Source organism: Nycticebus coucang, chromosome 4 (genome assembly GCF_027406575.1).
Source record: "Nycticebus coucang isolate mNycCou1 chromosome 4, mNycCou1.pri, whole genome shotgun sequence".
Classification (NCBI taxonomy): domain Eukaryota; kingdom Metazoa; phylum Chordata; class Mammalia; order Primates; family Lorisidae; genus Nycticebus; species Nycticebus coucang.
The window spans coordinates 108,035,072-108,062,490 of NC_069783.1; the positions used below are offsets into that span (position 1 = coordinate 108,035,072).

Below are 27,419 nucleotides of genomic sequence, written 5' to 3' on the forward strand. Positions count from 1 at the left end.
GCGTCAAGACAGTAATATGTTCACACCTTAGACCTTAAAATTCTACCTTTTGGAACTCATCCTAAAGTATCATCAGACAAGCGCACAAAGACATGAACAGGTTGTTGCCTGTGGTGTTGTTTGTAACAGGGTAAAATGTAAGTGGCCAACCTCAAAAGATTAGTTAATAATTTATAGTAGATTCCTATGTGGCCATTATAACCATGTTTAGCACCTGAACATTATCAAAAATGTCCATGATGGCGTGTTAACAAAACAGGTGGCATGTACCAACATACACATAAGGGAAGGATCAGAAAGAAATAAGTAAAAGAGACAGAAAAAGTGTACAAGGAAATAATAGTTGAAAACTTCCCAAATGTGATTAAAAAAAATTATTTTATACTAATCCAAGACATTCAGAGAATTCAAAGTAGGATAAACAGAGAGCTTTGTAGACAAACAGATTATAGTTAAAATGTTAAAAGCCAAAAAATAAAGAGGAAATCTTGAAAATAGGCAGAGAAAAATGACATAACTTATAAGGGAACCATAATGAACTTAACAGCTGACTTCCCAACAAAGGAGACCAGAAGGTGGTGGAATGAGAGATCTAAAGCACTGAGGGAAAAATAAAAATAACTGTCAACCAAGAATCCCTATCTAGCAAAGCTATCTTTTCAAAAATGAAGGTGGCTCACGCCCGTAATCCTAGCACTTTGAGAGGCTGAGTTGGGTGTATTGCTTGAGCCCAGGAGCTCCAGCGCAACCTGTGCAAGAGTGAGACCCCATCTCTACCAAAAATAGAAAAACTAGCCAGGCATTGTGGCACATGCCTGTAGTCCCAGCTACTCAGGAAGCTGAGGCAAGTAAAAAAATAAAAAAATAATAAAAAGAAGATAATTCTTGGCTATTACTAAGAAGTTGTTAATTCTTGAAAAAGTACACATATGTAAGTAGTTAGTACAATTATTATACTCTTCTCCCTACATGAAATATGATCATGTCACGTTATAGCCAATAGTAAATGAAAGTGTGAAAAAAATTAATAAAAATAAATTAAAGCTAAAAAAATAAACGAAGGTGAAGTAAAGACATTCCCAGATAAATGAAGCAGGTGGCTTAAAAAATAGCACGTGTCATTTGTTCCTTTGGCTTCCTTAGTATTTTTCAAAATTTCTACATTGTTTGTTTTTATTTTTTTATTTTTTAAGGCAGTGTCTCACTCTGTTGCCCTGGGTAAAGTGCCACGGTGTCAAAGCTCACTATAATCTCAAACTCCTGAACTCTTGCCTCAGCCTCCCGAGAAGCTGGGACTACAGGTGCCTGACACAACGCCCGGCTATTTTTAGAGACAAGGTCTCGATCTTGCTCAGGCTGGTCACAAGTCCCTGAGCTTAGGGGATCCACCTGCCTCGGTCCACCTGGGGTCTAGGATTACAGATGTGAGCCACTGCACCCGATCAAAATTTCTATATTATATTGGCACAGCCTTTTCTTTTCTTTTTTTTTTTTTTTATTATAAGTTCATTAGGAAGAAAATTCTTACCAAAGCATTTTATAAAGCCAGGACTCCTTTTCAATGTTTTCATAGATAGATCACATATATATTCTCCCATATTTCTCCTATACTCATTATAAAAATGCTATTATTTCTCTCATCTTAAAAACAACTCTCTTAGTTGGTTGCAGGGGCTCACACTGCACTCCTAGCACTCTGGGAGGCCAAGACAGAAGGATCCCTTGAGCTCAGGAGTCAGAGACCAGCCTGAGCAAGGGTAAGACTCTGTCTCTACTAAAAATTAGCTGGGCATTGTGGTGGGTACCAGTAGCCCTAGATACTTGGGAGGCTGAAGCAGGAGGATCACTTGAGCTCAGGAATTTGAGGTTGCTGTGAGCTAGGCTGAGGCCATAGCACTTAAGCCTGGGCAACAGAGTAAGACTCTATCAATAAATAAATAAATAATAAATAAACAAACAAAAACAACTTCTCTTGACTCCTCAGGCCCCCTCTTCTCTCAATTATTGCCCTTTTTCTCTTCTCTCCTTGACAATAAAACTCCTAGAGTCACTTTAATCGACACCTCGGATTCTTCTCTTCTCATTCTCCATTCAAATCCCTCCAGGCAGCTCCTTTGACTGTACCACCGAAATTGTTCTCATCAAGGTCCCTAATGACCTCCAGTGGATTTATTCAATGGCTCCATCCTCAGCGTTTACATTAGCAGCACTGAACACAGTTGACTTCTCCCTCCTTAACCTGCTTAATCTGTCCATTGACCAACTCCCACTTTACAACTCCTGAACCCTCCCCTAATTTGCACAGATTAGTACCTACTTCACACCTCCGTTTGAATGACTAATGTAAACCTTAAACTTGTATGTCAAATAATAGGTACCATCTAGTGATGATGAAAAATACATGGAGATGTGTATGGTTTGTGTACATACATCGATTTCCAGCCTCTGTCTACTAAGAGGGCTTAGCAGAAATGATACTGAGTAAGCAGTGACCACAGATATTGGTTTCTAGATCATATTCTCCCAAGGAGAGATCATATTCCTAGATATGATCAATACTAGACCATATTCCTCCCAAAAGGAACCAGGACTCCTTTGAGAAACAGCTGTTTCCAGACATAGGACAAGGTATACATGGGATGAACCAGAAACATCTATGGTTCATCCAAAAAGTAAGAAAGTATTCAAAAAAATGATGAGGACATGTCAAAAGGACATAGGCATCAGCTCAAGATATGTCCAATGGCCAAATCTGGAACAATTTGAGCACCGAAATAAATAGTAATAATAACAGATAATCCACAGAGGAAAATAAAATAAATAGCCACAAGCCCAAATTCAGCAACAAACAAATAACTGAGTAAGCAAATGAGATCACAGGGTAAGTGCTCCTTATAGTAGAATTCTAATGAATAAATGTATCAGAGACAGTGGAAACAGACAATCTGCTTTCAGCAGATACCAGACTGAAGGAATGCGCACTTACTGCAGAAGGAGAATCATTAAGAGAGGCTCAGCACCTGCAGCACAGTGGTTACGGTGCCAGCCACATACAAGGCTAGTGGGTTTGAACCCAGGCTGGGCCAGCTAAACAACGACAACTGCAATAAAACATAGCCAGGCATTGTGGCCGGTGCCTGTAGTCCCAGCTACTCGGGAGGCTGAGCAAGAGAATCCCTTAAACCCAGGAGTTTGAGGTTGCTGTGAGCTGTGACATCACAGCACTCTATCAAGAGCGACATAATAAGACTGTCTCTAAAAAAAAAAATAGAGGATTCCTCCTGATGGCCCTACCTGACCTAAAAAGGGCAACTTCCTCCCTCCAGGAGGTCTTTCTATCCTCTCTAAATTTTCCTTCCTTCCTCCTCCTCTCATCCTACAACTCTAGCACCAATCCCAGACACATTCAACCACATGCCCCCTATTCAAGCGGGGAAATAAAGCAATCCTCTCTCTGCATAAAACAAAGATGGATGTGGAGGAACAGATCACACTAGACCTCACACCAGAGCCCGTTTTCACAACCCACCTACCAGGCACAGCTGATGCGGAACCAGGGTCAGACCCAACAGGATTGTTTTGTGACATCAGTTATGAAAAGCTCTCTACCTCCTCTAAGAACCAAGGAGAAATACAGATAAAATGAACTTTATCATGTGAATACAGGATTTTAAAAAAAAGAAAAGCAACTAAGTAATAGTAGCCTTACAATGAGCACTTTGGGGGAGTGTAAAAGCCTTCCTTTGTTGGAACCTCCAAAATAGAGAAACTTAAGAATCAAACAATTAAATAACACAATGCATGTAAATCACTTGCCACAGTTCCTGGTCCCTATGTTAACACCCAGTGAATATTTTCTATTACTATTTAATAGTAATGTAACACCTCAGTGACACAAAGGCAAAGCATTTTACCCCTAAGAGCATTTGGAAATAAACACTTTGGGGTAATCCATCCTCAGGAATTTTGTATAATGGAAAGGTAAACCCACTACATGGACCAGAATCACTGCCTAGTTTCCCATGAGTGAGACGGTCAGCTCCAGGAGAGATGGAACATTGTGTCCCATCCCCAGCACCTGCAGGAGGGGCTGGCACCTGGGAGGCAGGAAAAATACCTGCTGACTGAATCAGTGACTGGGCAAATGAACTCACCTGAAGTTCTGCCTTAAACTCCAAGAGAAAACAGAAAACAGTGAGGGAAGAAGGATAGGTCACAGGAGGGAGGGGAGAAAGATGCAGGAAAAGGTCCCAGGGGCTCTGAGGGATGATGCCCCGGGTAGGAGGATGAGGCATCACCCCAGGACCCTGGTGTGCAGCTGTCCCCTCTGTAGCTGGACCACCCTCACGCCCCTGCATGCTCACTGCTGTTCATGCAGGGACCTGAGGATGCCACAGCATGGTCAGGGATGAAGGAAGCTGGGAAGAAGAACAATCTTGGACAGGTTTTCAACCAAAAAGAGTACCAAGTACAAAAGGCTCAAGAGCCAATGGGTGAACTTGAGTCAACTCAGTTACAGAGCCTGCCCAGCACACATTTCCTGCACTGCCCACTGCAGGACCATCAGGCCTGATGTTACAGCTCCCTAAGTAACAGATTAGGAGAGTGTCTAGTCCAAAGACCCCAGGATGATAAGCAAATTTAAAATAACACCTTTCTTGTGAAAAAACATAGAACTACCGCTTTTGTACTTGTGGACGAATATTGCCATTTTGAAATAGATTTACTCACTTTGACATGTGATTCTGTTTGTCAAAAACATCTTTAGAAACAAAACACTAACCAAGCTCCAAAAACATATAGAATTCCTAATATTTAGCCAGTTTTGACCTACAAAACAGAAAACTTAGATAGTTTAAACTAACATGTGCTACATACCCTAACTGGAAAGCCACTTTTGAGGCACTTCATTTTATACAAACTCTTTTTGCTCATCTGCTTAGCAATATTTTTTCCAGTATGTACCTGGATGATCCTTCACAAAACAGTTTCATATATACTTTATTAACTTTTGATATTTATAATATATACTGATTTATAAGCTAAAAAGTTGAGGCTAAAATAAGTTCAAATGCTATGCAGGGGTCCTCAAATTGTGGCCCTCGGGCCACATAAGGCAGTGTGATTGTATTTGTTCCCGTTTTGTTTTTTTACTTCAAAATAAGATATGTGCAGTGTGCATAGGAATTTGTTCATAGTTTGTTTTTTTTTAAACTATAGTCCGGCCTTCCAACGGTCTGAGGGACAGTGAACTGGCCCCCTGTTTAAAGTTTGAGGACCTCTGCCGGGTGTCCCCAACTATTTTACATTGTACACAAACTTTATGGCCACCCATCATATAGGGAAAAAGTTTAATATACTAAAAAAGTTCAAAAATACATCCCATAGGAAAAATACAACTATTTAAAAGAATGTGAATAAAGGTGAAGGGTGGTGCCTCATGCCTGTAATCCTAGCATTCTGGGAGGCTAAGGCAAGTGGATTGCCTGAGCTCAGGAATTCTAGACCAACCTGAGCAAGAGTGAGACCGCATCTCTAAAAATAGCCAGCATTGTGGGGTGGCGCCTAGGCTCAAAGGAGTAGGGCACCAGCCCCATATGCTAGAGGTGGTGGGTTCAAACCCAGCCCCTGCCAAAAACTGAAAAAAAAAAAAAAAATAGCCAGCATTGTGGCGGGCATCTGTACTCAGCTACTGAGGAGGCTGAGACAGGAGGATCATTTGAGCCCAAGAGTTTGAGGTTGCTGTGAGCTATGACACCACAGCATAGTTTCACTCACTTTGTGAAACTATGGCTCAAAAAAAAAAAAAGTGTGAATAAAAATGAAACACTCATTATAAAGCTGGACAAATTCAATACTTTGTTGTATAGAAAAGTGTGCTATATTGTGTCAGACAAGAAATCTATGATTCATGCAGCTTTCCTGCCCACTAACCTTGATCAATAACTCCCCAAACAAAAATCAATGTTTGTTTTAATAACAATGCAATGAATAATACTAATGATAATACTATAAGATGGATTCATTCAATAATGTTTCTGGTAAACAGAATTATTTTCTTTATATAAAGCAATGCATTACAAACTACACGAATCTACAAGTAATGAATTTTAAGAGTGTAAGAGCAAGAACAAAAAGAAAACTTGTCACGATAGATCATCTTTCAAGGTAACCCCAAAGTGCTTTAACACCTCTGTTTATTGCAATACACACACACAGTGTGTACTCTCTATTTTAAAACGGTTGTGTTGCTCAACGCGTATATTCAGGAAGTCCTCAGGAAGAACATGATGTATGATGACACCCGCCTGTAATCCTGGGTGTTCTTTTTTCTCTTTCAACAGATTTAGAGGGTACAAGTGTTTTTGTTTTTTTGTTTGTTTGTTTTGTTACATGGATGAATTGTATAATGCTGCAACCAGAGCTTCTAGTATGCCCAACTCTGGCTTTAAGAGGCAAGACCAACACCTATGTCACACCCAAAAAAAGCAATGTTAGGCTGAACAATAGAATGCTGAGATCCAGACTTGGGGAGCTCTAGATTCCTTGGCCAGAGCTACCCCGGGGTGAGAGAGCTATAGACAGGCCACTGAAAATTGATGGTTGGTGATCTTTTGGGTTAACATCAATTAATTGCTTTTTTTGTTTGTTTGGTTTTTACAGTGATTTGAAGATTTTAAAAGAGCTGAAAGGATATGCAGATGGTGCTCTTGGGTTATCTGTAAACTTAATTCAGGATTATTCCATACTTAAACTTTCTTGTAGCACCTGCAGCCAGTGAATGCTCTGAGGGGCAAACTGCAGGAAATGCCCTCAACCTGACTGCGGAATCACCCTGGAAGCCTAGTGTCACCTCACAACTTGTCATCAGAAAAGTTCTTTGTTTCAAACGGAGCAGTCTCCATGAAGGAGGGAGGGAAGGAGGGAGAGAGGGAGGGAGGGAGGGAAGGAGGGATGGAAGGAAGGATCTTTGTTTGGGGTATGCATGCATATTTAGTTCTTTTGGTTTAATTTCCTCTTTTTTCCTAATTTTTATATGAACTTAGTAAAGGAGTCATGTTGCTTTTCTCACTTATTTTAATTCTCATGTCTGCATTTGTTGCACAAAGAAATTGGATTGATCTTTTTTTTTTAATTTACCAAGACTTCCAATTCACTCCAGAATGCCACTCAAATATGGTAATTTGAAAAATTTTCTAAGTATGCCTTGTCAAAAGACGCAATGACAACACATTTAAAGGTCTTTGATGGCTTTTGTTAGCAATTCTAGTTCTGAGGAGCCAAGCAGAGGAGGCTTTGAGAACAGAAAAGGACTAGAGGCCTAGGCCTAGAGTCAGAAGGAGAAGTCATGGGTCAAAGTTACTTTCCTCACAGGATTAAAGACGTCCTTTTTATGCTGACTCGGGGAGACTAGGATCTCCTGCCTTTGGGGAAACTGGTCCATTTCAAAGTTCAGTTTGATTACATGGCACTCAGCCTGAGTGACTCCATTCTGGTTTGGCCTGGTCTGCCTGGGCCAAGTGCAGGAGGCTTGTCCAGATCAAAGGCCTCCCACAGACTTTGCTTTACAGCCTGAGCTGGTGTCACACACCTATAATGTCAACACTTTGGAAGGCTGAGGTGGGAGGATCACTGGAACCCAGGAGTTCAGGGCTGCAGTGAGCTACTGCACTCCAGCCTGGGCAACAGAGCAAGACACAGTCTGGGGGGAGCCCCCCAAAACAAAACAACAACAACAAAAACTTTATTTCAAAGTCTCCATGTGAAAAAACATTGGGAAGTATAGCTCTGGCCATGATCGTCACCCCCACTTCCACTCCCAGAGTAGTCAGAAACACACTAGTTTGTAGCGCCCTCCAGGTGCCTGCCATCCCCAGGTAGCATTTGCTGCTTTTGAGAAGCACTGCCCAGGGCAGATACAGCTGTACTTAATGCAGGGACAGTTTAGATATCTCACTGGTGACCCTCTCTCCAATGGTTTATATAGCTCAGAAATCTACATCATAATAGATGTGCCAAAAAACAGTCTCTTGGGCCAACCTGATGCAAACTGTTCCTAACTTGTGTGCTGATGGGGCTTGAGTGTGAGTCTTTTCTACCCTAGGGGACTTGCTGAGAATGCTTACCTAACGTTAACTAGAATTGAAGACTTATTCAAGCCCCACCACCTGTTAACAGTGACCATTGCTGGCAAAATAAAAATGTGCCAGATGATAGAAAAGATTATGCGAAACTGGTTTTCAGTGGGGAGATGTCAATCTCAGTGATTGGTTCCTCAGTCTTTTGTATTCAATTAATTCCATTCAGGCTAGTGGTTCACACCTGTAATCCTAATACTCTGGGAGGCCAAGGCGAGTGGATTGCTTGAGCTCAGCAGTTCCAGACCAACCTGACCAAGAGCGAGACGCCCCCCCAACCCCCGCCCCTGTCTCTACTAAAAAGAGAAAAAACTAGCTGGGCATAGTGGCACATTTCTGTAGCCCCAGCTACTTGGAAGGCTGAATCAAGAGCATCCCTTAAACCCAGGAGTCTGAGGTTGCTGTGAGCTACAATGACACACCATGGCCCTCCACCCAGGGGTGACAGAGTGAGATGCTGTCTCAAAAAAAGAAAAAATTAATTCCATCCAAATGGTTTCAACATTTGACTGCCAATGAGATTGTCTTGACTATTACCTGGCCTCCTCAAGAACCTTTCCCATCACTTTGCTTTTTTCTCCCTGGTTGACATCTTCATTTAAATCAGTTCCACCAAAGATGACTCCAAAAGGGATTCCATGACCTAAAGGATGATAACAGTTACAAAGTGGAATTCACTTGGGAAACACCTCTCCCCAACCCTCCCCAAGCAACAATCTTAAAAACTGAAGTTCCCAGAACACGGGGGGCTGCGTTTTGCAGCTTTATTCTATCCACTTCTCCTGAAGAGCAGCAGCACAGCTATCGCCATTATAATATTGTTAGCTACCATTTCTCAAAGCCAAGTTTATCATTCGTTGGAAATGAGCTAACCTGGAACCATCAAGGCTTATGACAAGAAAGAGGCACTCCCAATGGAGTCTCCTTGTTCATCATCACCGACCAACTCTGTGCCAGCTGGAGAGTGGAGAGAGGGACGAGGGAAACAGTCCGGACTATGTCTTCAAGTAACGTGCAGAACCAACAGAATGACAAATCACAAGTGGCACAATTCAAATGCAAGCCAAAGTAAATCCAAATGCTGCGCGTGTGAAGTGACAGAGACTTGGCAAAGGGGGTATTTTTTACATATTCCCAGTGAAGGGCCCCTCCTGGTGGAAGGCAGAGGGTGAGTCCCTGCCGTGCCTCATACAATAAACATTTCATGAGCACGGCTTGATAAGGGAATAGGCATGCACACAGCAAATTACATGATGTGCTCAGCAAATGTGACTCCCCAAAAGGACTTCCCAAGTTCTACAGCAAATGTCAAGAGATCAGGGCCTGCAAATCACCCAACGGACTACACTGAACTTAGTTCACCCAGTGCTTTCTCAAATAAGCATCTGTCAAGACATTTAAAGGAGAAGATACTGATCTTTCCTTTTATTGGCCCGAGAATCATTTTTGTCACATAAATTAGCAGGTTCTATCTTTTCTCTGTCTATCTAGGTCGCTCTTACCTAAAATTTCACTGCTGTGAATTCAGTCTCTGGATACTAAGCACAAAATAATACATACGTACAGATACAGAAAGGCCTTTAATGTGGCCAGGCACGGTGGCTCACACCTGTAGTCCCAGCACTCTGAGAGGCCTAGGTAGATGGATCACTTGAGCTCAGGAGTTTAAGACCAGCCTGAGCAAGAGTGAGACACCATCTCTACTAAAAATAGAAAAACTAGCCGGCTGTAGTGGCAGGTGCCTGTAGTCGCAGCTACTTGGAAGGCTGAGGCAAGAGGATGTCTTGAGCCCAAGAGTTTGAAGTTGTTGTGAGCTACAATGACAACGGCCCTCTACCCAGGGCGACAGAGTGAGACTCTATCTCAAATGAAATAAAAATAAAAATAAATAAAAGTGGCAAAATTTGATAAAGTATCTACATGTTCATGGGTGAAGACCAGGCCTTTTGTTTTAATAGCTATGCGTGCATGTGTGTGGGTGCGTGGACTCACACAGACTGACAAAATCTAATGGTAGACACAAGAAACCAAGTGCATATCGGTGGTCGCAATAAACATGTATGAAAACAACAAACTCGCCCTTCTGTACGCATATAACATCTGTGAAAAGACATGGAAATACTAGCTAATGGCACCTCTGCACAGACCTGGAAGACCACAGCTCTGGCTGGAAGTAAGAAATGCTTCTCACTGTTAACATTTCATCTTGTTTGGGTTCCTTGCCGTGGACATGCATAAACTTTGTACAGACACAGAAAAGCCCACCTATGGCCAGGCACGGTGGCTCACGCCTCTGAGCTGAGGAGGCTGAGGAAGGAGGATTGCTTGAGCCCCGAACTTCAAGACGAACCAGAGCAACAGAATGAGACCCTATTTCAACAACAACTAAATATTAGCCATGTGACCACATGCACCTGTAACCTCAGCTACTGAGGAGGCGAAGGCAGGATCACTGAGCACTGAGCCCAGGAGTCTGAAGTTGCTGTGAGCTATATGATGACACCTCTGCACTCTAGCCTGAGTGACAGAGCAAGACTCTGTCTCAAAAAAAGAAAAAAAAAAAAGAAAGAAAGAAATGAAAAGAAAGAAAGAAAACCACACATTTACTTTTTGTCTTAAATCATTTAGTTACGGGCGCCTATGGCTCAATGGGGTAGGGCGCTGGCCCCATATGCTGAAGGTGGTGGGTTCAAACCCAGCCCCAGCCAAAAAAAAAAAAAAAAAAGATTTTAAATCATTTAGTTACATTGCACACTATACTGAGGGAATTTTTTAGCATGTGGATTTATTACCTTCAAAATAAAAGAGCACATGGTAGGACATACTCGTAGAGGAGAGAGTGCCCAGAGAGGGCCCAGAACAAGGTCCCAAGGGGTATGAAGAAACTAAAAGTCACCTTTATGCCAGGTGTGGTGGCTCATGCCTGTAATCCCAATACTCTGGGAGGCCGAGGCGGGTGGATTGCTTGAGCTCAGGAGTTTAAGACCAGTCTGAATAAGAGCGAGACCCCACCTCTACTAAAATAGGAAAAAAACTAGCCAGGTGTTGTGGCAGGCACCTGTAGTCCCAGCTATTTGGGAGGCTGAGGCAAGAGAATCGCTTGAGCCCAAGGGACTGAGGTTGCTGTGAGCTGTGATGACACCATGGCACTCCACCCAGGTTGACAGACTGAGACTCTGCCTCAAAAAGAAAAAAGAAAAGAAAGAAAGAAAAAATTCACCTTTAGCAATTAAAACTGAAAATTTCAGAAGTGTGACACATTTGCTGACTAAAATTTAATACTAGCATGAGGATGACTCAAGATAATGTTGGTCCTCAAAGGACACGTTACTTCTGCAATGTTGTAGCATATGGGATACCACTGTCACATCATCGAATTCACAGTTACGGAAAGCCACTCATTCCTGAGAACAAGAAAAAGTATCTTGTACTTCCTTTACTTGGTGGCTGCTATGCTCTTGGTGAAGCCAAATGAGCCTTAGGAGTGTTAAAAAAAATTATCTGTAGTTTATAAATAAGGCCAAGAATAAAATAAGAATAAATAAAAGTACACGCATTTCCTAGAAATACCCCAGGAAGCAGCACTTAAGAGGGCCCCCAAGGATTAGTTTCCTAAAAGAACGTATTGTTTGGCTTCCCTATTTGCTAATAATTAAGAGCTCATACTCTGTGAAATTCCTTAAGTAATTTGTAGCTTGGTGTTAGGTAGAGATGGAAATCATTTCTGTCCAGTAGGAAAAAACAAGTCTCTAGGTTTAGGGTTCATTGCCCTGTTAGATGCTAATCAGCTTTGCAGCAAACCTAGCGATCTTATTCTGATATTCTTTATTAAATTGCCTACTTAAGCCATGGTTGCCCAAATGTGCTTTAAACTAGCGTTAGCATCTTAGCAATTGCCTCATTAATTAATGGGTTGAATAAAATCTTTCTTAAGGGTTCATTCTAGATTTATAAGAGAACGCTGTTTTTAAATTTTGAAACAGACACTTTGAAATGTGAAATATATACATGGAGAAAATTCAGGCTGATATGTTGAATATAGTAAGATCAGTTTCGATACACATCCATTCATTCTCCATCTGCACCGTTATAACATTTTAGAAAATTACTCAGTAAAAGAGATTATTGTATTCCTTCCATTTCTGAATTCTGTAAATAAGAAAAATGGGTTTGTGTAGTATTGGACATTCCAGGTGCATCTGGTTTTCAGTATGGCTAGTGTTTTATTTGGAAGAGACAGAGGGCAGGTTACCTTGCACAAGTCGGCCTCCCCGGTACAAGTGAAGGGCCAAGGCAGCTTCACACTTCTCAGCCTCAATGAGGTTTGCAATTTCAGATGGGCTCTCAAAGTCAAAGGCATCTTTCAGAATGCACACATGTCCTGCTGCCTCCAGATGGACCCTTTATCAAAAAGAACAGAGAAAGGACAAGGTGAGGGGAAAGCATTAATATGCCGCAAGTCGCTGCTCTGGTTAAGATTTTAAATTAATTCCGTTAATAATACTTATTTATCGAATTGTCCTTTATAGACAATCTGCCTTAAGGACAAGGCTCATAGCCAATGACAATAAACATTCATTCACCAGCCTCAGGCACTCAGGACTGGGGCTGGGACTAGGCTAGTGGGGAGAGGCCAATTCAAGAGGGACTGTGGCGTTGGCACTTGGGACACACACTGCCATGTTCAGTGGTATTTGGTGTGCCAAAAAGCTCCTTCTCTATTTCCTTAATTCTACTTTGTTTTCCTCTTAGTCCCTTAATTGCAAAGAGTACTTAAAGGTTTGTTTTCAAGTCTTTGTTATTCAGTTCTTTAAAAAGACTTCAAAAGTTATCTATTAACATAGCTTCGAAAAATACTTCACAGCCTTTACATTCTACTGCACAGTATACACGCACACATGTGTATGTGTACACACACACATACATACATACCATGTTCATTTCTCTTTCTCCTCATCTTAGTTCACTTGCTGGTAACGTAAATCTAAAATACAAATCTGCCCAGCCAGGTGGCTCATGCCTGTAATCCCAGCACTGTGGGAGGCTGAGGAGAGAGAATTGCTTGAGTTCAGGAGTTGGAGACTTGCCTGAGCGAGAATGAGACCCCAACTCATAAAAAAAAAAAAAAAAAAACCCAGCCTGGCTGTGCCCAGTGAACACCTGTAATCCCAGCAGCTTCTGGAGGCTGAGGCAGCAGGATGCTTACCCACAGCCCGAGTCTGAGGTTGCACTGAGCTGTAACACCATTGCACTCTGCTCAAGGCATAGGGTGGAACTCCATCGTCTCAACAACAACAACAAAAAATGCAAGGTTCAGGCTCCGTAGATCAGTGGTTAGGGCACCAGCCACATATACCCAGGCTGGTGGGGTCAAATCCGGCCTGGGCCTGCTAAACAACAATGACAACAACAACAAGGCTCAGTGCTTGTAGCACAGTGGTTACAGCACCAGCCACATGTACTGAGGCTGGTGGGTTAGAGCTCAGCCCAGGCCAGGTAAACAACAATGACAAATGCAACAAGAAAATAGCTGGGTGTTGTGGCAGGCACCTGTAGTCCCAGCTACTTGGGAGGCTGAGGCCAGAGAATCACTTAATCCCAAGAGTTTGAGGTTGCTGTGAGCTATGACGCCATAGCACTCTACTGAGGGCAAGATAATGAGACTGTCTCAAAAAAAAAAAAAATACAAATCTGATGAACAAAAAAGAATGTTCTGAATGGTGACAATAGAATGAACAAAATCAAAAGACAAATGAGAAACTGGGTGGGGGGAAGATTTACAATACTTCAAATACTTACAAAAGAAAAAGAATTTTAATTTGCTTAATATATAAAGAGCTCTCACAAATCAATAAGAAAAGACTTCAAAGACATTTAAATAAATTGAGGATGGGCATAGAACTGAAGTCCACAGAAAAAGAAACCCAACTGGGCTTTTGAATGAAGGAAATGGAGCACAACTGAAGTCTTTTATTTTTTTCTTCTAGAACATCTGTAAAGATTTAAAAGTCTGCTCAAAGCTTCATGAAATAAACCCTCCCAAATGTTATTTGTGACAGAATAAATTGTACAACCTCTTTGGCAGGCAATGTAGTAACTGCTAGAAAATCCAAAATACACAAACCCTGTGACCAAATAATGTCACTTCTAGGAATTTATTCCAAAGGTATACTTGGGTATGTGTTTAGATGCATTCACACAACAGTAGGTGCTGCAGCTGTGTTTGAAGCAGAAAAAGAACTAAAAACCATCTCAATGTGCTAGTAGGGCACCAAGTACAGAGTCAGACAATTATGTTCAAGGACTCATCCTAGAAAAAGTGCTACATACATCACTGCTGAATATTACTGCAGTCACCTTCAAGGTACTCCTTTTGGGAAACTATACACCAATGCTACCACCTAGTCCACCCTTCAAAGCAGTTTTGGAACTCTTTCTGGAATAGCCATCAGAGCTGTTGTGGTACCATGTCTGACAATTAAGTTTGAGAACGCATCTTAGAAAAAGTGCTACCTACCTCATCGCTGAATATCATTACAGTCACCAGGTGGCCCAGGGGAGTACTTCAAAAGTGACCATAGTGATCTTTAGCAACGAGGTATACAGTGCTTTTTCTAGGATGAGTTCTGGAACTTAATTGTCTGACCTTGAATATTGCAGCAGATACATCCAATCATGTTCTTCTGCCATTAAAAGAATGCTCGTATCACTGTGAAGCAACTTAGAATGACCAAGTACATTGTTAATGAAAACAGAGATGTGAAGACTACTTTGTATGTCTACACTGCACGTGCTGTGCATGGAATATCCAGAGAGATTCATTAGAAATAAATGACAATAAGGACGGGTACAGTGGCTCATGGCTGCCATCCCAGCACTCTAGGAGGCTGAGGCAGGAGGATCCCTTGTGATCAGGAGTTAGAGATCAGACTGAGCAAAAGTGAGACCCTACCTCTACCAAACATAGAGGCAATAAATAGCGACAATTATGTCTAAAGAGGAAAACCAGAGACCAAGGTGGGAGGGAGACTGTCTTCTTACCATATACCTTTTTATATTGTTGGAATTTTTCTTTATCTGTACATGTACAAACTAATGGATGAACATGTCCCTGGGATGAAGTGCAAACACCTTAACCCAGAACAGAGCAAGCCCTGCAGAGTGCATCCCATCCTTCCGTGCTGCTTTGGTGAGCCTCTGCACCTATGACATGAGACCTCCTAATGTCAGCTCCTTCTAGAGAACTCTTCTGAAGCCCCCGTCACCACCACACTGCAGTCCCTCTCAAAATTTCCATTATGCTTTGAATCTATCTCTGCTATGAACAACGGAGTTGCATCTTACCTAGGGCTTTGGTCACAGAATCAGCACCTAGGTGAAAATCAAGCACACTTCAAATTACCCTTGAAAAATCTCTTAAACCATCCAAACAGTACTATAGTACAAAGTTCAAGTTCAAAATAGCCATTTAAAAAAAAAAAACTCCTACAATGAAATAGTTATTGCTGCAGTGGGACCCTAGAAGAATTAGCTGGCTTGCATTTCAGGGCTACATTGTACAAAATTATAAGAGTAAGAATAGAAGAAAAAAGGGAGAGGAGGAGAGGCACTGGGATCATAAAATAATCAAGACGCTCAAGATGTAGGAGCCACAAGGGAACAAAAGCTCTCTGAAGAAATACTTGATTCAAAACTTCAAGTTCGCATCTACCCCGGAGCACATGGTGAGATTCATCACTGCACTAATACCTGAATGATAATTTTTCTGTCTCCTCTTTATAATGTAATTAAATATACAATGTTGCAAAATCACTGTACAAAGAAAGAACAATGTCTGGGACTTAAGTATGTTTAACCTATTGAAGCACCTTGTAGATTACGATCGGACCATTGTCACTGTTAATTCTGACTCAGATATTGTTGGTCACTAATACCACTTCTGTCCCCCAGACTCAGCATCCTTTGGAAATGCTGTTGGCAAATGACCAGCAGAAAAACAGAAAATATCCCTGTCCACAATCTAGCTATCAGCACACTTCAGCCTGAGACATAGATCATGCAAAAATAAGAATTCAGCGTGCTTCTGAGCATAGGTGAATCACTGCTATTCCATCTTCTTCATAAAGCTCTAAGAAATGAGAAGCCAAAAAAAAAAGTTGATAAATGGAAAGGAAAGGGTTTGAATTCTAGTTGGCAAAATCATTCCTGGAAGATTTATGACTTACGCAGAACCAAGACAGCAGAGTACATAGAATGGAAGTGGTAAGGTCCAGACAAGGGGTTGTTCTTGATCTATGAAGCATATTTTTTAAGTGGCATTTTGACACTAATTTTATGATCTCATAAATAATCTAAATAATTTTCTTAATCTTAATTTTCTAGGGACGAAAACTTTACCTCATTTCTGGTTGATTTGTAACACCTTTAAATCACTATCTTCATCCATCTATCAAGTAATAATTCCATGCAATTAATAAATTCACTGGGAAGCTATTATGCACACAGAATTCTGGTTTATTTGACTTAAAGAAGGCTTTTGTGAAATAGAAAGCATTTCCAATAAATTAAGAGATATTAAGTATTTACTTAGCAATTCTAGGAAGAAGAGAAATCTATTTGACCATCCCTGATTGAAGATTCCATAGCTTTCTTCTGTCTGCAACTGGGCAACAGCCATCATCTATACCCAAATACACAGTGGAACTTAATCATTTCTGTGTTTAATTTATGAAGATTTTCATAAGCTATAATTTTTGGGTTTAAAAGAAAACAAGGATAGCAACAGCAAATTCAGTAGCCAGCAATTCCAATTGCATCATTCCATCCCACATCCATATGCCCCTGTGTGATTCTGAGATGGGAGGCAGGAATTTGAGAACCCTGAGGCCTCTGTGTGGACATGTGACAGGGCCCTGGGCTTCCCACAGCACAGGCGGGTGAGTCTGCGGCTTCACCTGAAGCCCACCTGGACAGTGCTCTGTCATTCCACAGAGCGGAGAAAAATGGGCTGTGCCAAACACTGCTTTCTCAAAAATATTTCAAGAATTTTTGACATATAAAAGAAATAATGCTGGTGTTGGAATGTAGAAGGTAAAGTCTTGTGTGAATGCTCACAAAAACTCACAAAAAACCCTGCTTAAGAGCCAGGACCACCTTCCTTAACCCTCCGTGAATTAAGTGATATGTGACAGCCACAGGTTTGCCCAATATCCATGTCACCATGGATATTAGCTCTGTGAATGCTTTTTGTAAGCTGTAAAGTGTGTGTGCTTTCTTAATGGGATTCTGGCTGTCAAGTGATAACTCCCGTGAAAACCCTTTTTAACAGGATATAAAAATACAATGCCTACCAGGCAAAGTGACCAGGTCAGGAGGTGTCTGGAACTCAAATGTCAACTGATACCAGGCTAATGAAGTAACAGCAGGAGATAGGATTAGCCTCACACCAAACTCAGAGGATCACCCACCTGCAGGGCACAGCCCCCTATGTCAGGAAGATAAAGACACTCACAGCAACAGAGCAACGATGTGTGTCTCATCTAGGCCAGGAGCAGTGGCTCACGCCTATAATCCTAGCACTCTGGGAGATGGGTGGATTGTTTGAGCTCAGGAGTTCGAGATCAGCCTGAACAAGAGTGAGACCCCGTCTCTAAAAATAGCTGGGCATTATGGCAGGGGCCTGTAGACCCAGCTACTTGGGAGGCTGAAGCAAGAGGATAGTTTGAGCCCAGGAGGTTTTGTTTTGTTTTGGTTTTGTTTTTTTTGGAGATAGAGTCTCACTGTGTTGCCTTTGGTAGAACGCCATGGTGTCATAGCTCACAGCAACCTCAGACTCTTGTATAATATATATTTATATCTTATTTTGACACAAACCAAAATCATAATACTTACTTAAAGATACTGAGCTAAAGTGAATATAATACTAGAATTGGCTTTATCTGTTTCCTTCTCCCTTGTCTAATGTGATCGCTAGATAATCTAAAGCAACGGTTCTCAACCTGTGGGTCGCAGCCCCTTTGGGGTTTGAACAACCCTTTAACAGGCATTGCCTAAATACATCATGTATATCAGATATTTACATTATGATTCATAACAGTAGCAAAATTACAGTTATGAAGTAGCAATGAAAATAATTTTATACTTGGGGGTCACCACAACATGAGGAACTAACTGTATTAAAGGGTCTTGGCATTAGGAAGGGTGACAACCACTGATCTAAAGGAACATATGTGCCTCACACTGTGTTTCTAAGGGCCACAAAAGGGCAGACCCTACTCAGCCCCAGGTGGACAGGCTTCTCACTGCTGCCCAGTCTGCCAATTTACCTAGAGAAGCTGGGCATCTCAGTTTCTAAGAAAATCTTCCCAACTTTAATCCCAATGGTATTTCTAACTCCTTCAACATCCCCAGCACCTGTTATTCCTGTAAATCTTCAAAAGTTCCTGGAGGCCTGCTTTCCCCTTCCCTTTATCTATAAAGAATGAGCAGAGCTTTGGGGTTGTTGCTGACACAGTATCCCTCCCTTCCCTGCAGCAACCTCCCTTCCCACTGTCTCAATTTCCCCTTATCGGAGTGGGGCGAGTCCACGCCCACATCCAGGTATGCTCCTGCTGGCGCATGTCAATCAAAACATTCACCTTGGCTCAGCGCCCAGAGCACAGTAGTGGGTAGCGGGTTTGAACCCAGCCCAGGCCAGCTAAACAACAATGACAACTGCAAAAAAAAAAAAAAAAAAAAAAGGCGGGAGGGAGGGGAGATTTCCCTGGCCCCAAACCCTCTAGCCCAGCCCCGATAGTCAATTCTGGGATCCTGGGGTTGCATTTCCAGTAACTGAGGCTGGCTGGTTCTTGCTGGACCTGAACTGGCATGCAGATAACTCCAGGAAGCAGATAGGTGTGTACCAGGGGATGGGGGATGGGGGAAGTGGAATGGGAAGGGACTGCTGATGGGGACAGGGTTTCTTTTCAGGGTGATGGAAATGTTCTGGAATTAGACAGTAGCGACAGTTGCATGACTTGATGAATATGCAGAAAACCACTGAAGTGCACACTTTAGAAAAGTGAACGTTATAGTATGTGAATTATATCTCAGTTAAAAAGAAAAACTACATGAGAAAGAAAAGTTATTTCTTAAAGCTTTTCCCAGGCATTTGCTTGGGCTTGGAATAAGACACCCTGAAATGAAGGCCTCAGAAGCGAGGTCAGGATGCAGAAGCTTCTCTCTGACTTTCTCCTGCCTTCCTGCCTCTGGCCCTCCTTCTCCCCCCAGGCCAGCCATAGAAACTAGAATCCCTCTGCCTCCAAGGCAGGTCTTAGATACCAGAATCCCTTCCCCCAAAGCCAGCCATAAAGCCTAAAACTACTATTTCAGCTTCCTCACCCACCCCCACCCCCACCCCATCTTTCTGTGCAAAAAACTGGCCATAAAGAAATTACCTGACCTACTTCGTTTTATTGGAGGTCGTAAGAACCCCCATCCAGGAAGAAGGATGCTGTGCAGAGAGGCCACAATGAATTTAGACAGACGGTCCCTGCTGGGTTTCCCCACTCACTCTGTTCACAACAGGTGACACCCTGTGTGTCCAATCACATTGCTACATGGTTGTCCACACTGTGTGAACCTCAGCACAAAAAAATGGACAGTTTTGAACGTAAGCAGTGTAACCTGGCTCATTGTACCCTCAAAGATTCCCTAGCAATTAAAAAAAAAGAAAAATGGACAGTTTCCCTGTATCTTTGGGTCTACATTCAATGCCTGCCATGTCACTAAAAGTATGGTCCAATAAACCCATGTGTCTTCCTTCCTATGAATCTGCCTTTTGCCAGTTGGTTTCCAGTGATCCTGCAGGAGGCAGAGGGGAGATTTCCCTTGGCCCCAAACCCTCTTAAACTGGGTTGGCTCCCCTTAGCACACTCTCATCATCACCCAGCACTTCTTCACAGCATGGATCATGTCATTTGTCTCCCGTGCTAGGATGCTGGAGCCTTCTTCCAAATCGCTGTGCTGAGCATTAAACTGATGCACACAAGCTCTCAGTAGCTGACCTGCTGTCTGCACCCCAGAGGGATGCGTCCCACGGAAGATGCTCAATATTTGCTAAATGAAGAAATTCACTGACTTTCCTTGCCTATTACTCAAGGCGGAAAAAGTGAAATTGTTTCTTCCCCTGGACTCAATGTACAGCTACAACTAATGCCTTGAAAGAAAAACTAGAAAACATGAAAACTTTTCCTCAAGCATTGTTTTCTTTTCACAAATGCTTGGCAATCACAGAATTCAGAATGAAGATAGGAAAAAAGCTGCTGAGCACGGGGGAGGTGTTGGGCTGGATGCGGATGATTTTTGCACTCCTTCCTTTGTCCCTTTTCCAGACAGCCATGATTAGGGCTTCAGTTTGCTGCAGTTAACTGAAGCACTTCCCATCCTCATAAAAACACTTTCACACACCATGTCAACATGCAGGGAGAGGTCAGCCACCACCCACTGCACAAAGTCCAGCTATCAACGTAATGATGTCTGTCGCAATTCTGACACCCACACACTCACCCAAGGATTGAAGTGACCCTCGGGATTCTCTGCTCTGGGCTAAGGAAGCCCAAATCCATGACTTTTTTTTTTTTCTGATTTTCATAAATCATCTTCATGTATTTTCCCAGAAGCTGTGGCAGATCTTCAGACAACCCATGGGCATGGAGCTCATAATGTAGCACATATCTGTTAGCAAAATGTACAACAGGTCTGGGAAAACCATTTCTGGAAATGGTCAGAGCAAATATCTTTGAGTTTGACAGAGATGTCCTAACTGCTCCATTCTGCCACTGCAATGGGTTAGCAGTCTCCCAACAACACAGAAGCGAAGGGACCTGGGTTTCACTGTAGCTTTATTTACAGGAGCAGGCTTTGGCTGTGAATGACCCCAGGGCAGCAGTCTGTTCCCCTGGGCTTAGAAGATGATTTCAGAGTTTCTGAGGAAGAGCCTCCTATTTTAGGGTCACAGGAGGCGCTCTCTGAAATGCTCCATTCTTACTATGTGTGCAGTTTTTACATCTGTTACTTGTGTAATTTATTTCTCCTGCACAGGTGAAATGAACTTTGTTTTTTTCTATTCCTGTTCTTTTTTTTTTTCCCCACCTACCACTGTTGCTTTAATTTTTAACCTCTCTGTTAGAAACTAACCTTGACCCACTGGACAAGTCCAACCATGTTCACAGCCTCAGGGGATTAGAACTGGGTGGCAACCCTTTGGATCTCTGCCTTCCAACTGCACCACCACGTGTGCCCTACTAGGGGAGTAATTCTCAGGCCAGATTCAGTGGAGCAGGTGAAAAGCTGTCACCATCTATTCTGGCAGGCTGAGGGCCTCTTTCCTTCCTCCAAGTAGCTTGCCTGAGGGGAAAATCTACATCATACCACACTGATAGCCAGGGTGGCCAACCTAGTTGGGCCAGATGGCAGAGGGTTTGAGATGGTTCCAGAGGGACAGGGACCAAATGCCACCGTCAACCTCAGGGCTGCTCTGCAGGTGTGAGCTCCCTGACTTCTTGTTCAAGGGCCTGTGTCATCTTGTTCAAGGGCCTGTATCATCTTCCCAGCAAAGCATATATTACAGGCACCACTAATTATTTCTGAAATGCTTTCTGCTAATGAACAAATTCTGTAATGTGAGTTTCTGATACTTACAGTGCTCTAGAGAGGCCTCCAGAGATCAGATGCCAGATCCGAGTATTTAAAAGGATAACTAATAGCTCCTAGGTGATACTTAAAGGTAACTTATACCTCCCCACACAGTTTATACTCAAGACGATTCAGAGTGCCACAGAGACAAAGTAACATTGATTCTCAAGTTAGTGAACTCTAATTTTTTTCCCCAAAATACCTTCTGCTGTTATCACCTACATCTTCTAAAAAACCATTATATAAGAAAACCCTTGCTTTATATGAAGACCACTATACAGCTGAGATTTCCCCATTTTTCCCAAGATTTTCCCTCCATAAGGGAGTAAGTTGTGAATTTTCTCCCCTTCACTCCCCACGTTCAATCACCAAGCCCTGTTTCTTTTACTTCTTAAATGTGCCAACTCCACACCTTCACCCATCTTATCCACCCTCTGGGCCACAGAGAGCATGGTCTCCCAGTTATTGTCATTAATAGCTCGTGTCTATTAAGTGTATATACTATGTGACAGATTTTTGTAGCTTTTTTTTGAGACAGAGTGTCTTTGTCACCCTTGGTAGAGTGTAGTGGTGTCACAGCTGACAGCAGCTTCAAACTCTTGGGCTCAAGCGATTCTCTTGCCTCAGCCTCCCAAGTAGCTGGAATTATAGGCACCCGCCACAACGCCCAGCTATTTTTTGGTTGTAGTCATCATTGATGTTTGGCAGGCCCAGGCTAGATTCGAACCCGCCAGCTCTGGTGTATGTGGCTGGCGCCCTAGCCACTGAGCTACAGGCACGGAGCCTATGCGCCAGATGCAATGTTTTATAACATTGAAAATGTATTAACTCACTTGATCCTCTCAACATCCCCATGCAGGGGTCCCATCAGCATCCCCACTATGGGGAACCACAAAGCCAAACAGCACAAAGCAAACCTGAACTGGGTCTTGCAGTTTCTAAGCAGAGGGCTATGCAAACACCGCAAGGCTTCCTCTGACTTCAAGCCTGGGTAGGTTCCTCCTCCCCCAAATGTTCCCAGAGCACCCTGTACTTCTCTTATCCAAGTGTTCATCGTGATCTGGCATCGGCATTTACATACGGATGTGCAAGAATTATAAGGATGGTCGGTCTTCACAGTTAAATAATATAAAATTACTGAATTTTTCATAAAGGCATAAAATCTCTCTGCCGGTTTTCTTTCTCTTGCCATCCGTCCACCCCACACCCTGTGGATCTCAGTCCACTGAGAAACCCAACAGACCAAAAGGAAATGTGAATTCTTTTTACATTTCTCTAGCTCCCTGGTCATTTAGAATTTGTTCCTTTAAGCCTCAGTGATTCCTGAGTGTCCGTGATAGATGAACAGTCAGGCTTCAGAACTAGAAAACACCAAGAATGTAACAGTCTGCAAGCTTGCCAGAGGACAAATGGACAGGCCATTCATAGCCACAGGAACTTGTGAATTTGGCTGCAATTACATCTCCCCTCTTCCCTTAAATTCAGCTCCCCACTGGACCTCAGGGCTGAGGTCTCTATTTCTTTGAGAGGCCACCCCATTCTCTCCTGATCCTTTTCTCTTCCCCCCATCTCCTCTTTTCTCACTCTCTGCTTTCTCTCTCTCTTTCCCTTACTCTTTTCTCTTTCTCTAATATAAAATAAACTTATACTTTTATATTCCAATCTTGGCCTAGAGAAATTCTTTTCTCTTCTTGAGCTTAGCACCAACTGGCAACTAAGCATTTTTCCAAACCCGTCGGCAGAGCCCACCTCTTCTTGACTCATCCCGTTCTTCTAAGCTGATGGGACTACAGGCTTAGTCACTGCCCAGGGCCACATGAGGGTTACCAGTGTCTTGTGCAGAGAATCCTGGAGGGGATGCCCCAGTTCTCACTGCTCCTTGCTAACTGGCTCACTTGAGTCTCTGTTGCCATGGGAACCTCCCTCCCCTCCCTCCTGGGACCCCAGCATCATTTCCTCAAGGAAGCTAAGCTTTCACAAGACAAATGTCTTGAGCAACTTCTGGTGTTTCCTCTCTCAGCAGTCCTTCTTGAGGTAAGGGATGACATACCAAAGCACAAATAGCAAATTGTACAATGCTCTGTGCACAGCCAGGAAAACAAGACAAAATAACCAATGACCTGTACTCAGCCTTCCCTGGGGACCAGGCCTGCCTGGTTACCCTCCACGTCCTGGAGGCCCAGCAGGCCCCGTGACAGCAGTGGTGCACAACAACCGCTAGGTGAAGGATAAAGGAATGAATAAATCCGAGGACAGCAGTTAACACAGTTATTTTCCTAGTTTACTTTTGAATTGGGGCAAAAGCAATGGAGTTTCCTTTGGGGTGGGTAGGAGTGTGGGGCTTTGGCAGATGAGAGTTTATAGCTTGAGTTGGAAGCCAAATATTAAATAACAGGTACCTACTTCCTAGGTACACAGTGCTCTCTCCACAACTTGCACACCAGTCAGCCAGATCTGGCCTTCCTCTCGCTGTCTCCCTGACCTCAATTCCTAGCACTCGCCCCAGATTCACTCTACACCTTTTTCCTGTTTCTCCAGCCTGTCAAGCTTGCTCCTGCCTCAGGATCTGGGCTCTATTACCCCTTCATGAGACAGTCTCGGCCCAGCGTCTGCCTCCTTTTTGGCCCCAGCATACCGTCTCTTCTTCACCACTCCAGTGTCTAAAGCAGCCCTGGCCACACCCACTGCAGCGTCTTTCCAGACCCAGCACCAAGGAGAACCAACCAGAGGGGGAACGGTGGAGGATGAAGAAATAAGACACAGGAGAGACAAAGAAAGAAAGACGGGAAGGACTGCAGCCAGCACTGCACTGTGGAAACAGCTTTACTTATACAGTATCTAATTAAGGTAAATCTTTTTTTTTCAGAGACAGAGTCACTTCGTTGCCCTCGGTAGAGTGCCCTGGCCTCACACAGCTCCCAGCAACCTCCAACTCCTGGCTTAGGCGATTCTCCTGCCTCAGCCTCCTGAGCAGCTGGGACTACAGGCGCCCGCCACAACGCCCGGCTATTTTTTTCGGTGCAGTTTGGCCAACCCGGGCCTGAACCCGCCACCCTCGGTATATGGGGCCGGCGCCCTACCCATGGAGTCACAGGCGCTACCCTAATTAAGGTAAATCTTAACACCTGGGGTAAAGATTAATTTTAAGGAGGAAAAGCTGTGTGCTGGCTAATAAGGAAAGTATGCATGGGCTGCACGGGCAGAGGAGAAAAGAATGTTTGTTGTTAAAGCAGAAGCAGCTGGGAGGCCGTTCCTTGCGGTCTCAGGCCCTCCCACTCACTTTATCCAGCTACATTTTCTGAGCACCCATCACCCCCAGGAAATCGCCCCCTTCACCCCTCTCTCCCTCACTGCAGTGGGCATCCTCACTGCCAGGCCCTCTGAGTGAAGGGAATGTCCACTGGATTCAAGATAAACCCACCCCATGAAACCCTGACTGTAAATTCTCCGGTAACTTCAGAAAACTCATGTATCCTATCTTGGTCATTCTCACAATCTTTAGGATAACTGGAACAGTTTTAGACCAAAGGGACCTTACAGAGTTGGTGGAGCCTTAATGACCAGAGAAAGTAAATGGGAAATGTCATAAACGTCATGAAGCGAGTCAGCTTGTTGGGGGAGGCGGGATGGAGCTTATCTGCCGCACGGATCCTCTAATCCCGGCTCCCACGTGGACCTCACCTAACGCGTTTATCCAGCTACTACAGACTGAGCAGCGGAGGGGAGTTGGTTGGGTGGGGGGCGGATAATGGACCAGCCCCTCCACATCCTCTTTACTTTCCAGCGACCGAAAGCAAGCAAACCAATAAAGCAAGGTAACTGCAGAAAGACATCAGTTGTTAAGACGAGCAGACAGGACTGGGGAGAGGAAGGATGTGCGGGGGAGGAGGCTCCTACGGCCAGCAGGACCCAGGGCACGTTTATAAAGCAGAGAGTCAGGGCGAGTTTGCACCTGCTGCGCCTCTCCCAGGAAACCCATCCCGCTCACCGCGCCCCAAGGCGTCCTTCGCGTCTCGATTCTGCTCGAATCCCGCCTGGACAGGAGGCCTTTCCTTTCCCAGAGCATCCTTGCGCAGCACGACCCGCTGGCCGCCGGCGCCCTGTTCGCTTTCTGAATTCCCCAATCGCTCGCGCGCACAGGGAGCACAGACGAGGCCCGCGGCATGGGGGTTTGCTGGGATCCGACCCACCCTCCACGAGCGGAGACCCGCTGTCTTCCCCGCGCGCCCCGCGCCCCTCGCGCTGTGGCACAGCCGTTTGGGCAATCGGCCGGGAGGCCCCGGCGCGTTAGGTTCCTAGCTAGCCAGCGGCCCCAGGCCCTGAGTCCCCGCGTGCCTGCACCTACCGGACGCGCTCGGCAGTGACCGCATTGCCGGTGTGCGGCCGCAGCACCGCCAGGAACAGGATCCGCATGCCGCCGCCGCCGGGCCATCGACCGCTCCGCCGCCGCTGACTAGGCCCCGGGGAAGGCGCAGACGCGGGCGCCCGGGCGGCGGGTGATGGCGCTAGGTCTGTAGCGCCCGCCGCCGATCCCTGGGCCGGGTCCCGCTCTCAGGTTCGGGCGGCGGTGGGGGAAGGATGGGGCCCTGGGGCAGGGGAGGGCGGGGGGGGGAGAGAGGGGTAGGTGGGGCAGGGAGAGGGCCTGGACTGGGAGGGTCCCGAGGAGGGGAGAGGGGTAGGTGGGGCGGGGAGAGGGCCGGGACTGGGAGGGTCCCGAGGAGGGGAGAGGGGTAGGTGGGGCGGGGAGAGGGCCTGGACTGGGAGGGTCCCGAGGAGGGGAGAGGGGTAGGTGGGGCGGGGAGAGGGCCTGGACTGGGAGGGTCCCGAGGAGGGGAGAGGGGTAGGTGGGGCGGGGAGAGGGCCTGGACTGGGAGGGTCCCGGGGGAAGCAGAGGAGAGGGGCCCGCGCGGCAGGGTGGAGGCGCGCGGGGCCTCTGGAGCTTAGGTGGCGGGTGCCGAGGGCCCACTCCCACCGGGACCAGGATCTGGGATGGCTGCGTGTCGCTTCCTACGGAGACCATGATGAAATCCGCGAGTGGGTTTCTCGGAGCACCGTGGTAGCTGCAGGTCTGTGCCCACGGGGACCGGCCGATCCGAGCCCTGGGGTCCACTACCTCGAGGTGCTGAGAAGGGATCTGAGCACCACCAGTGCGCTCAGGGGAAGAGGGAATGAGGGGGAAGGGGGTGACGAAGCCCTAGATTCCTCTCTAGGCATATTCCAGAGGAAGTGGCCCTGTCAGTTCGGAATTCTTCTAATCCAGGTAACCCTAAAACTAGCCAGAGCAGGAGAGTGGAGGGACTGGGTCTGCAGACAGTGGAAACCCACGTGAGAATCACACCTGTGCGGCGAGGCGGAGCTTTGACCCTGGAACCTGGGTCCATCCGGTGCAGGGGCTGCTCGGCCTACTCAGCTGGGCATAGCGAGCTGGAGCTCCCAAAACGGTGAGAAAAGTAGGAAACTGAAGGAGGCTTAAGGCAAACTGCCCTGGGTGTGGATTCAAAACACTCACCCAGCTAAATGTTTACGAGAGGCATTCACATTGAAGGATATGGAACGCTGACTTAGGTGCACGATATTTTGAGCTTGAGTTCCTCTTACCCTAAAATG

The 27,419-nt window shown here is 44.7% G+C and overlaps 1 protein-coding gene and 1 long non-coding RNA gene across 8 annotated transcripts in view; one reads left to right on the forward strand and one right to left on the reverse strand.

Annotated features, from left to right (window-relative positions):
* GLT1D1 (glycosyltransferase 1 domain containing 1) overlaps positions 1-26,400 on the reverse strand; it is a 101,697-nt gene extending 75,297 nt beyond the window's left edge. For 5 of the 7 annotated variants that reach the window (XR_008379691.1, XM_053589559.1, XM_053589556.1 and 2 more), the window contains exons 1-3: positions 26,158-26,400; positions 12,391-12,539; positions 8,676-8,781 (exon numbers count right to left, since the gene is read on the reverse strand). Coding sequence is in view for 6 of the 7 variants with exons in the window: in XM_053589559.1 (XP_053445534.1) it covers positions 8,676-8,781; positions 12,391-12,539; positions 26,158-26,225 (323 nt within the window). In the remaining variant the exon portion in view is untranslated. The other 2 variants (XM_053589560.1, XM_053589561.1) reach the window with 2 other exon arrangements.
* On the forward strand, positions 24,525-25,785 carry LOC128584566 (uncharacterized). Its single transcript, XR_008379692.1, has 3 exons — positions 24,525-24,659; positions 24,837-24,923; positions 25,315-25,785. It is a non-coding gene; the product is annotated as an uncharacterized LOC128584566 (long non-coding RNA).
* Positions 26,401-27,419: the final 1,019 nt, after the last annotated feature.